We start from the raw sequence: 12,302 nt of genomic DNA on the forward strand, positions 1-12,302 counted from the left end.
ATACTTTCCCTGTGAATATGTTTTTTTCTTTTAACTATTCAATTTAAAATATATAACACAGTCAATATAATTTGTGTTTTAAAACAACCATTATTTTTAAGAAAATGACTTGTATTTTTGTACTTTTCTAAATATTAGAGAGGTTTTATTTTCCCATGGTTTGTGATTTCGTGCGCAGGAGCGGAAGTGGACGGCATCCATTTTTTTTTTTTTTTTCCAGTTTTGTTTACTGTAGCTTCGGCGATAGCAGGGTGGGAGAGCTATGTTTAGGTTATCCAAAGACACAGTTAAATTGTCTTAATGTGTCTAAAGAAGTAATTTGAGGCACTCTCTTGACTTAAAAACCTTAAAAGTCTTACTGCAAGGTCGCTTCACGTCGAGGTATGTAAATACGACTTGCTGTATAACCAACAAAGTCCAGCAAAAAATTGAGACCGAAGAAGTGAACTTCTTCATACTGACTGGAGAGTCACAGGCTCGTAAACAGTGTTGTAGTTTATGTTCAGCCGTCTCTAGTTTTTCTTTTTAAGCGTTTGGAGATGTGTTGAGGTAGCGTTGGTTTTGTCTAACGGCCCAGATGATCGAGGTGGTGGCCTCCATGGCCCGGGGCCCCGTGTTCCTGGCCGGGGAGCTCCTGGAGTGCCTCATAACCTTCACTAACCCGATGTCTCACCTCTCCACCTCGGCCAGCAGGTACGATTTTTCTCCTGTGGGATTATACATACAGTACAGACCAAAAGTTTGGACACACCTTTCTAATTCAATGGGTTTTCTTAATTTTCATGACTATTTATAAGGCAAGAAATCCCACTTATTAACCTGACAGGGCACACCTATGAAGTGAAAACCATTTCAGGTGACTACCTCTTGAAGCTCATCAAGAAAATGCAGAGCGTGTGCAAAGCAGTAATCACAGCAAAAGGTTGCTACTTTGAAGAAACTAGAATATAAGGGCTATTTTCAGTTGTTTTACACTTTTTTGTTTAGTGCATATTTCCACATGTGTTATTCATAGTTTTGATGCCTTCAGTGTGAATCTACAAGGTCAATAGTCATGAAAATAAAGGAAACTCATTGAATTAAAAGGTGTGTCCAAACTTTTGGTCTGTACTGTATATATATATATATTTCAAATTATATGGCTTTATCACATGAATGTGTTGTTTATCTTGTATGATAGTGTATAGAAAATTGTCATCAGATGACCCGAGAGCAATCAGCTAAATAAAGCCAACAGAATTTATTTATAGAGCAATTTACGTGCAGTTGAATCTAAAAGTGCTTTGCAAAGTTTGGAAACAATGAAGCGTTCACGCACAAAGAAAAACACATGAACTAAGTGTATGTCATAAAAAAATATTTGATGTGTCTTTTTTTAATTGAAAGATTGCATAGAAATGTAAACGGAGAAAAGTAATTGCAGTTTTATTTGTAATGAGGTGAAAAACCAAAGACGGATTTTGAAGAAGGTAAAGATAAAGTTGACTATAAAACGTACATTATCCATAAGATAAATAAATAGAACTAATACCTGAAACGGCACTAATTCTAGGATTAAATCAAATACCGTAAAAAAAGGAAAGGGTGTGAAAAAGACACACAATAATTAAAGCTTCAAGATCTAAGAACTAAACAAAACCCTAATAAATGCAAGTCCACGTTTTTATTTTGCTTTTTACAATATCAACACTATATTTGTCCTCAGTTCTTCAGGACGCCTGTACCAAAGATGGGAGACTGTAATAACTAAAAGATTCCTCATAGTGAATTTTATTTTTAACTTCAGGTGCAAACAATCTACTTTGTAAAAGCAAATCACACAATAGTAGAAGTAGCACAGCAATAACATGTTTATCTTGGGACACAGTGGGGACAATGTGGAGGGAGGAAATCCCCGAAGCTCACTGTTGCAGAACTGCAGCACATTTTTTTCAAACTGCCAGTATGCTTCTCTAATGAAACATTAATTGATAATTGTCACATATTTATACAGAGGGGTGCTAATAATTGTGCTAAAGAATGCTAATGTTGATCTCAGTCAGTCAGCCTGCCCCGGCGTAACCATTGTCTCCTGTGTGGCAGCGAGATGTTGGCCTGGGCCAGCGCCCAGATCCACTGCCAGTTTCATGCCAGTGAGAACAGAGTGGCCCTGCCGGCGCAGGGCAACAAGCAGGACGTCCAGGCCGACAGCGACACCGTGCTGATTCCAAGCAGAGGTGAGCCCCACGACATCGGAGAGGGGCCGAAGGTCCAGATACATGTGTCCGATATCAGATCTGCAGCATATCTGGGCTGCTACCAGCGATTATTTTTAGGACTGATTATTCTATCAGTTTTTTTCCCCTGATGATTAACCAGATAAAAAAAGAGGCACGTTTTGCAGATTTTTCATTTACGTATTTTTTATGCAATGTTAGAAATTAAATTATTGTAGATAAGCAAATTTAATTCCCTTTTTATATAAGACAAAACTGTCGTTGCCTAAAATGCAATAAAAACGTTACTTAGTGTACTCTTGATCATTTGTTGTAAATAATGCAATTTCAGAAAAAAACTAAATATATTGTTTTTCTGCTTACAATGTAGGACTGACCTGGTGATTATTTTGGGGGATTTTCTTCCTTTTTTCAGAATTTGAACTTAGAGAAGCGAAAGCTATGCCATCTGAGTAGAACACAGCCACAAAGCTTTTTTAACTTAAATGTAAATATCTATAATTTTTGTACAGTTTTGACTAAATTAATGCTGGGTGAGTCTGTATACAATGAATCGATTACTAAGTTAGTCGACGGTTATTTTGGTAATTGATTCATCACGATTAGCCTGATTAATCGTTTCAGCCCTACAGCGTATTTATTTTTTTAAGTACGGATACCTCTGAAAGGGAATTTGGCAAAAACCTATTAGTAATAAATACATAAATTTAAATATTGGGTCCAAAGATAAGGATTTAGAATGTGCCACTAAGTCTTCATCTTTATTTTTTGCAGGAGAACGAGGGCAGTGTGTGCTGGACACACCTCCCAAAATACTGTTCTGTGACCTGCGCCTTGACCCCGGAGAAAGTAAAACGTGTACGTATTTTTACATGATTTCTGTGGGGGGGCTTTTATCCTTTCATCTTTTACATATCCACGTATACCTGTGATCACCTATACAGTAGCAATTTTCTTTTGTATGACTTAATCAGTCTCTGATAGCACCAGAATGCTTTCTGTTGTTGCTTTGAGGTTTATTGGTTGTTTTTGTACAGCTTTATGAATTTCCTTGCTAATTTAAATGTTGGGTGTAGAGAGGTTTCACATTTGAGCTTAGAATATTTTGGCGTTGACTGTTACTGGCTGGTCTAAAATGTAAAAATCTGGTCAGTGAACACATCATGCACAAGCACTGCAAGCTAGCAGTGCTGACAACAAATCGTAAGATTCTTGTTAGGTTCAAATGTCAACTCTAATTATTTTGTTCCTTTTCCAGAATATTAGTAAAACTCACTTGCGTCCTGTGACTCTGCCTGTGTTATTGTTCCTAAATAGTGATTGAATTTGGCTAAAATTTGTATTTGCCGCTAAGATGGGCTGGATATCCTTATCTCTGCATCTGTATCACATTCACAACAGTTTTATTTTGTTGGTTTTTATCTCTGCTTTCCACCACGCTACCTTCTCAGACTCCTACAGCGAACTGGTTCCCGTAGATGGACCTCCTAGTTTTCGCGGTCAGGCAGTGAAGTACGTCTACAAGCTGACCATCGGCTGTCAGCGAGTCAACTCTCCCATCAAGTTGCTCCGAGTTCCTTTCAGAGTCCTGGTTCTGCAGGGTGAGAGAGCTTTGGATCGCTTCCGGCTGCGTTTGCTTTCATTTTGTCCGACCCTCTGTTCTTGGATTTGTGAGGAAATTCAGTGGAGAATAAAAACGGATGAAGTTAGACTTTTTCTTATCTAACCCACAGGAATGCCAGAGCCTCCGTTTCCTCACGATGAAGAAGTTTCTCCCTCCAACCCGTTTCTGGAGGAAGAGGAAGCAAGCCGGCGAGATGCGACAGCTTTGGAGAGAGCGCTGGACATGCTGATGGTCACCACCTCCAGACGATGCCCTCGTGAGTTGTTTATCAGTTTATCTTTCTTCGTTTGTGTGTTTCTTTTTTTTTCTTTCTTCTCTTCTTTCTTTCTGTATTTATTTTTATTTTTCTTTGTTCTTTTATTTTTTTTCTCTCTTACTTTCTTCTCTTCTTTTTGTTTGTTTGTTTCCTCCTTTGTCTCTTTCTTTTTTCTTTGTTTTCTTTTTCTGTTTCTTTTCTTTTTTATTTCTTTTATAACTTCTTTATTTTCCTTTTATTTATTTATTTATCTTTCTTTGTTTTTTTCTGTTCTTTCATTATTTAAATTTTTATTTCTTTAATTTTTTTGTTTTTTGTATTTTATTTATTTTTCTCTATTTAATTTTTTTGTCCTTTGTGTTATTTATTTATTATTTCTTTCTCTTTTGTCTTTCTTTTTTTGTCCTTTTATTTAAGGGTACTGAGAAACAGAACCGTGCAGTGTCACTCTACAGATGCATACATATATATATTTACATAAACATTAATAGTGGATCAGATCAAAACAAAACTATCTTTTTTTGTACCTTTCCATTATTTGTACTTTACACACATTTCCTCTGCTCTTCGTCACACCCAGACATGTTTAATATCACCAACACGCGAGGGAAAGTGGCAAAGTTCTGCATCTTTAAGACCGTTTACAGACTGGGAGAGGACATCGTCGGCACCTTCAACTTCTCCGAGGGAGACATTCCCTGCCTGCAGGTGAGTTCACTGTGTAGTTGTAGCATTGCTTTCCAATATTTATTTTCTAAAACGCTTCGAATGTGTTTCCTAGTATTCGGTGAGCCTGCAAAGCGAGGAGGAGATTCAGCAGCAGTACCAGCGGCGACCCGGACAGGCCGTCAGCGTGACCGGACACGGCCGGCACCTGGAGTCCTGCCTCCACACCGCCTCCAGCCACTTCTCTCTGCCCATACCGCTCAACGTCACGCCGGGCTTCAGCACAGACATCGGTCAGTCGGAGGGTCACGTTCCAACGTCAAGTTGTTTAAAATGCTTTCGAAAATCCCTCTGAAAGTTTCAGACCATCAGAAATGTTCAAATTGATTTCAGTCGTAGTCATATTTTTATAAGCCTCCATTTAAAGAAAAGCTATACTCATAATGAGGAATTTATTTAACATAAATTAAAGGTTTTTAAAGTCGTTTTTCTGTCATAGAGGAAAGACTGTACCTTAAGTGATACGTAAAAATAATAATTGGGTGCACAAGTTTTAATTTGTTTTAGTTTTTTCTAGGAACAGGTTCTAATTCACACATACATGCTTGATGTTATACATATAACTTCAGATAATATTTAATTATTTGTACTTTATAAAGGTTGCAAACACTCTACAGATTTCTTGTAGTATTTGTTGCAAATGTAGCAGTTATATTAGTAGGGCATTTCTTTACCTCTTTTGTTGTGAGAAATTAATTTATCAAACATTTTACTGTAAAAGTTTTTAGACACCATCTTCATCGACTCTCCTTGCTCTCGCCCTTCAGTGACTCTGAGGTGGCGCCTGCACTTTGAATTCGTCACGGCCCGTGAGCCGATGGAACCGCCCACCGTTCTTCAGAACCAATCAGAGGTGACCGTCTGGGCGGGGGCGGAGCACGTCGACGTGGACACCTTCAGCTGGAACCTGCCCGTTAAAGTGCTGCCCACAAACCCAGCGCTGGCGTCCTACGTGTCCCAGTTCACTGGCACCAACAGCATCAACATCTGACCTCCAGAGCTGCACAGTTTTTAAGACTCGTGTGAGTGTGTGTGTGTGTGTTTTGTTTTTACAGGTAACTAATATTTGCACAGAGTTGCATATTTCCAGAAGAAATAAGCATCCCGAGTTGGTGGATTCAAATTGTATTGAAACAAACTGTATATGTCGCCTTTGTTTTTGGGCTTTTTAAAATTTTTAGAAAAATGCAACTTTTTCTTTTTGGTGTTTATTTATTTCTGAGTCTGCTTTATGCATGAACAGCTTTTATTTTTATTATTTGAAGCCAGCATTACTCATACAAGATGCTTTTCTCTGTACAAGTTCTTTTCTTTGAGCTCCTGTAAGAAGCACAAGGATATATTAAAAGTTTAACCTCAAATTTTCTTTCTTTATTTTAGACAAGAGTGTCATCTCCAGGTTAAATGAGTTACAGCAGAAAACAGGTGAACAGAAATACATAGAAAGTATGCATTCTTGCTTATATTTACATTACTACATTGTTTTGACAAAAGGTTTGTTTAGCAAAGAACATTAAATCAGTTAAACATGCAAACGTTTTACTGAATTTTTAAAGCACGGTTGATTATGGAAATAAAATAGATTCAAAAGAATGTAGAATATTTACTTTAATACTTGCAAGAAGATTACTGAGTAAGAAATGTCATACATAAACACAAAAGGCTGCTTTTCTGAATTTTTGTTTTGCAAAGACAGATTCTTAATACGGAAACAGGCCAAGACTCACAGACGGTGTTTAATATAGGTTCATTAAAACAAAAAAGGCATTTTCTGATATTCAGGTGCAGGTTAAGCTGCTGTTGGTCTCTGTGCGGATCCCCCCGTCGAGCTGCAGCTGCAGCGATCCGTGGCTGGGGTCCCTGTCCGTTTCGCCCGGGGTGCACGGCAGGCGGGGGTCAGCTGTCTGGACCAGAAACGCTTTGCAGGTCACTGGCTCCACCCTCACCTCACACCAGGCAGGGAAGTCCACCGGTCGATGCACCCTGCACAGTATTAGACACGGCCTTTGTGTACAGCTCAGGATTCCTTACGCTGCATGTTTTTAATGTGTGTGTTGTTCAAAAGTGCAGAAAAAATTGCTATAAACCACTACTGTACGCTCTAAATACAGTAGATATCCACCTGCTTGATAAAGCCTGTATTTGTTTGAAAAAAAATCTAGAACTTTTCATATGAGGATCGATTACTTCATGTATTCTAAACATCTAAAGCTGAATTCTAGGTCAGCAGTGTTTTGTTTCTAAATGAAAGATACGGCTCCCCACCCAGGGCACCATTACTAAGGAGTGGCAGCACAAGCACACAAAAAAGTATCATTTAAATGTTAGTTACTCTTGTGATGTCTAATTCTGCTTCTTTTTCATTTTCCACTAATGGGGAGTGTTAGACAACGTAAGAAAATACTGTGGCTTTGCACTGCAGACGGTTAAATGACATAGATGAAGCAGTGTGACTCACAGTTTATTATTTATAGTAAAAAGAAATATATAAATCAATTAATTAAAAAGTAAAAATGTAGACTGATCAAAGTTGCAATTAATTATTGTTCCCTTATCAACGATTTCTAAATTCATTAATTCTTTATTGTATTTGTAAAACACTAAACTACAAATACCTTTTCAGCATGAGGACAAAACAATGCTCTACATTTATACAGTATATATACTATACATATATATCATGATTTTTGTAAATTCAAATTACATATTAAACAACTATCTAATACAAATCATTGAGACAATGTGAAAGAACAATTTTTGATAATTTTGGTTACTTTTAGTTAAAAAAAAAAATATATATATATATATATATATATATATATATATATATATATATATATATATATATATATATACGTATATTTACACTCTTCAAACTAATTGTCATCCCTACTGATCATAAGTTTGCTCTTTGGATCATTTATCTTATGGTGATGACATGAGAAGGCCTCTTTACCATCACCCTAATCTTCAGGTTCATAGGTTCTCTGTCAGAGTTGAGTCTCTGCGCCGCTCCGTAGCATTAACAATAAACAGAAACGTGTTTTTGTAAGGAAAACATTACTGTAACGTACGTCTACCAGGGACCTGAGTACCTCCGCTGTTAAATATAGGCTGTGTGCATCTGGACACCGAGCGATTCTGGGTGTTTGTGTTACTCACGTCTCACAGCAACCGACTCCAACAGGGTGCAAACAGGTGCACTGCATGCAGGCGTTATCCATCCAGGTCTCCCCCAGGGCGTACCGCCTCCCCTCGAACTCGCACAGAGCTGGGACGACACATGGAAAACAGATTCAGATCGTTTTTAAAAAATAAAAAAGCATTCTTTTAGATGAAATAATGAGAGGATTTCTCACCTCTGGAGTTGAAGTGGCACTCAAGAGGCGCTGCGGAGCCACAGCCGGCCCAGAGCAGAAGAAACCCTGCGGCAGCGACCGTCCAGTTAACCACGGCGAGCTCCATCTTCATCTTCTCCCGATTCCTCGTCTCCTTATGTTCCCTCGCTTATACATCCGGAGGCTTTAAGTCCGTGCCGTGGAGGTGTGGTCGCCATGTGGCCCGTGGCCCTGGCTGTGGAAAGTGGCGCCATCCATCAGGAATGAGGAGGTCCTGTTGTTTGGAGTGGAGTGGGGGGGCCAGAGGGTGGACAGAAGTGAATCCTGTATCTTTTCATGGGTTTGGCACCGCAGAGATGCTCTCGCTGTGCTTCAGCAGGCATGAAAGTCAGAAAGTGATAGAAACAATGACACATCCATGTGGTGACTAAGCAATGGAGGGGCAGAGGAGAGGTGAGCTGGAGGACAATGAGAGAGAGGCCCAAGGAGGAGGAGATGCAGAGGGATTGGATGTATTTACTGTTATTCATCACTGGCAAAATCCTTTCCTAGTTTAGAACTGATCAGAAAGCCGAAGCTATTTCAAACAGTCTAAATGTTAGGCTATAGTCAGAAAACACATGCGAGGCAAAACAACGTCATGGCCACTCAATGCTAAAGGTCTTTAAACTGAGACTCCAGTAGATCTCTGGATGTGATCTACTGGAGATCAGACATTTTTTAAACATGTTCCTGAAACCTTAAAGTCTTCTTACAATCTAGAATAATAAAAATGGAAGATCTGGTGGAATGTAAAATGGCTCAAATTTTGTTGAAGACATCAAATAAACTGCTACCTGAGCACGTACAGAGCATGTTTTTGAAAGAGAAGGGAAGATCTAACTTACTCAGACTTAAGGATTTGTAGTGTACGCACAACAGGAAGGAGCTTTTGTAGTTCAATTCATGATGTAAAAAATTATGGAGCAAGTTAAATGAGGAGTTAAAATAAAGTCAAAATTTAATTCAATTTAAAACAAAATATAAGGAGGACATTTTTACAAGATATATGGGTGTGAGAGAGGGCTGCACAGTGAAACAGTAGGTAGCACTGTTGCCTTGTCCTGGGTTCGATTCCCGGCCTGGGGTCTTTCTGCACGGAGTTTGCATGTTCTCCCTGTGCATGGTGGGTTCTCTCCGGGTACTCCGGCTTCCTCCCACAGCCCAAAAACATGACTGTCAGGTTAATTGGTCTCTCTAAATTCTCCGTAGGTGTGAGTGTGTGTGTGCATAGTTGTGTGTCCCGTCTGTTTCTGTGTTGCCCTGCGACAGACTGGCAACATGTCCAGGGTGACCCCTGCCTCTCGCCCGGAACGTAGCTGGAGCAGCTAAAATGGACGGGTGGATGGATGGGTGAGAGAGAGCACTAATGTGTGTGTATATTGAGGCTAACACATACATGTATGAGTGTGTGGGTATGGATTGGACATAGGTAAACATATGTAATCCTAAACCTAGAAAAAATGGAAAATTAATTATCCTATGTCCTTTTTTTTATTTATTAATGACGGTCCATCTGAAAATATGGTATGAGTTTATGGGGTGGAAGTTCATAAGTTTCTTACTTCTTCCTACTCCATTGATACAAAAATATATGTCTTTTGCATTCCTTGTTTATGTGTGCTATTTTATACTGCTAGCATGTTCAAAATAAGTAAATAAATAAACCATTTTGAACCATTTATCTGCATGGTTTCCCAATAGAACATTGTCTGAACCATAACACCTAGACTACGAGCTTGTCTTCTTCCTACTGGGTATTTTTGACTCTTTCCCTTATTATCAACAAGGATCTCCACACTTACAGCTTCAAATAGAAGTTTGCAAACATTCCTCACAACCATGAATTTAATCTTCTATTGTGTTTTTAATGATTTAACCAATGGAAACTGAAATAAAGAAAGTCTATTTCTTTATTTCTTTATACGGTGCATCCATGCATGGATTTCTGCTCACTTGAATGTTGAATGGCTTACATTGGCGACATTGTTATGAAGACCTGTGTATCATCTGCGTTGCTATAGTAACCTACTGTATCTTGTTATTTAACAGCAACTATATAAAACGAAGTGCAACATCAAAATATTTGAAACTCATGATTAGGACGTTTCAGAAGTTTTTCTCAGTTTTCGGCATCAATTGATGCACTGTAAAAATTTAAATCAAAACCTGTTGTACTTTTATTGTTTACCACAAATATAAATATGTGCATTTCCAGCAGGGATTAAGCTATTAATCTCTTGTCTCAGTATCAAAACATAAGGGCTGCAAAACGTTTGTTAACAGATCTACTTAAACTTGGTACCAACTTTGTTTTTCACAGAAAACAAGTCAAGATGTCAGCAGTCGGCATGTTGTCATCTGACCTGATTTTACAGTGATCTGAAAAATGATTAGTTCCTCCACTCAAACTTGTTTACCATCTGTGGACAGAGTTCAAGATCAGAGGAAAAATCCACCCAGATCTTCCACAAGCGGCCCCGGGGCCTCGTAACCTTCCGTCTTCTCTGACACCTCCAACATTGCTGGACGGTGTTGACGAGTCCCTCCGATTATAGCCACGGGAATTTTTTCATCCGCTTGATCTCTTTGACTCAAAGTTCCCTCTTCCATTATGTACAAGTCTTATGGACCAGCCAGAGCTCTTTTTTTATTTCATCCAATAAAGCTGAAGAAGAATTTACACTCCTCATGTTCAAACGTGGGTGGTACTGGGCTCTTTGGAGATTGCGGGTCACTTCAAATGTGTCGACTCAGAGCTCACGCCCTGAATCGTCCAGTGTGCTGCAGTCTGCGATGAGAAGGGCGGATGTTTCGAAACTGAAGATGAGGATTTTCCTGTCCTGTCTTCACACTTCATGGACATGCACTTCATTGGAGACAATGGCATTTTAACTGGGGGGAAACTTTGAAAGTGCCCGTGTCTTTCATCATGACATAGTCTTTGGAATGAAAACTAGTTGCACTGATTGAACTTCATCCTGAAAAACTAGAAAAAAAACATTTTGCTCATCGTCTTTATTTAATGTTTACATATCTTCTATGCGGTAGAAAATGTTCTGCCATAAATATATTGCATCAGATGCATAGATTTGTATGCTTTTCTTGATTTTTTGCATTTTCTCCCCCCATTTTTGCCCAATAAAAGATAAATCAATACATCAAAGTCCAGGAAGTATCTATCCATTATATTTTATTTCAAGCTGTTGATTGTGTATTTTAAGATCTGGTCTTTGCAGATATTGTTTTGGGACATCGACCACCAGACAAAGACAGCCATATTTGCAGAATATGAGATAATCTGAGAAGTAACTGATAATGCAGCACGCGTAAGCCATTCACTTCACTTCCTTCTAATTTTCTGTGTGTTTTGATGATAATATTTACCTCGGATCATAAACATTTCCAACCTTTGCTGCAGTTTTTTCACTCTGTCCTTTTCATTTGGGTGGATTTCAGTTATATCTGTTGGATGTGACAATTTTGAATCATTGTTCTTTACAGGCAGCAATCTTTTAGCTCCTTTTGGCACCTTTTGTTTTAAAATAAAAAGACTTCTCTTTGTGATATCGTTTGATAAAATATGCTTAATTAACGTCCACAACAATGTTGACGTGTTTGTTTACATAAGTGCTAGGGCGGCATACGGGTCAGTCCTAGAAACCAAAACTGCTAATCCTGGACAATATTAAGCTTAGAAATGTATTGAGGACCATCTGACAAATGCATTACAATGATTACAATTTATATCTTGAATATTTATTAATGAGGAAATGTAATGACTGGACTTCCTGCCCTGGAAGAATTACATCGGGGTATCATGCTCTATGCCTAAGGTTCTGGATTTTGTACAGTTTTTGACACAGAAGTCTGAATTCAGTTATTTGTATGGGTGGGTGGGTGGGTGGGTGCTTTTTGCAGTACAATGTAAATGCTACATTGCCCCTGCAGGCTTGTATATCTTTGGAAAATGACATTAGGGGAGAAATGATTCAGATTATCCCATTGCATTATGATGTTTCCTCTCCACAGTATAATGGAAGTGAGTGGGGTGGTGACCCTGATAGGTTACTCAAACAGAGGGAATCCCTTTGGATCTCTAC

At 38.7% G+C, this 12,302-nt stretch overlaps 2 protein-coding genes across 3 annotated transcripts; one reads left to right on the plus strand and one right to left on the minus strand.

Moving 5' to 3' along the window:
* Window positions 1–215: 215 nt before the first annotated feature.
* On the plus strand, window positions 216–6,183 carry rgp1 (GP1 homolog, RAB6A GEF complex partner 1). 2 transcript variants are annotated; one of them, XM_032584363.1, is made up of 9 exons: window positions 216–381; window positions 570–693; window positions 2,083–2,216; window positions 2,991–3,074; window positions 3,668–3,817; window positions 3,950–4,096; window positions 4,677–4,804; window positions 4,878–5,055; window positions 5,590–6,183. In XM_032584363.1, exons 2-9 carry the CDS (start codon window positions 578–580, stop codon window positions 5,811–5,813), a joined length of 1,161 nt encoding a protein of 386 aa, XP_032440254.1. In that variant the 5' UTR covers window positions 216–381; window positions 570–577; the 3' UTR covers window positions 5,814–6,183. The 2 variants fall into 2 exon arrangements, with proteins under 2 accessions (XP_032440254.1, XP_032440253.1); XM_032584362.1 differs by having other exon boundaries at window positions 216–693.
* On the minus strand, window positions 6,165–9,336 carry msmp1 (microseminoprotein, prostate associated 1). Its single transcript, XM_032584367.1, is given in 4 exon segments — window positions 6,165–6,805; window positions 7,985–8,093; window positions 8,182–8,298; window positions 8,301–9,336. Coding segments are annotated over 4 exon segments (468 nt in total). The 5' UTR covers window positions 8,338–9,336; the 3' UTR covers window positions 6,165–6,600.
* Window positions 9,337–12,302: the final 2,966 nt, after the last annotated feature.

Source organism: Xiphophorus hellerii, chromosome 14 (assembly GCF_003331165.1).
Source record: "Xiphophorus hellerii strain 12219 chromosome 14, Xiphophorus_hellerii-4.1, whole genome shotgun sequence".
Lineage (NCBI taxonomy): Eukaryota > Metazoa > Chordata > Actinopteri > Cyprinodontiformes > Poeciliidae > Xiphophorus > Xiphophorus hellerii.

Coding starts and splice junctions, on each gene's coding strand:
- rgp1 (XM_032584362.1), top strand. CDS start 578: ATGATCGAGGTGGTGGCCTCCATGGCCCGGGGCCCCGTGTTCCTGGCC. Junction 694..2,082: donor CTCTCCACCTCGGCCAGCAG/GTACGATTTTTC, acceptor CCTGTGTGGCAG/CGAGATGTTGGCCTGGGCCA. Junction 2,217..2,990: donor CGTGCTGATTCCAAGCAGAG/GTGAGCCCCACG, acceptor TATTTTTTGCAG/GAGAACGAGGGCAGTGTGTG.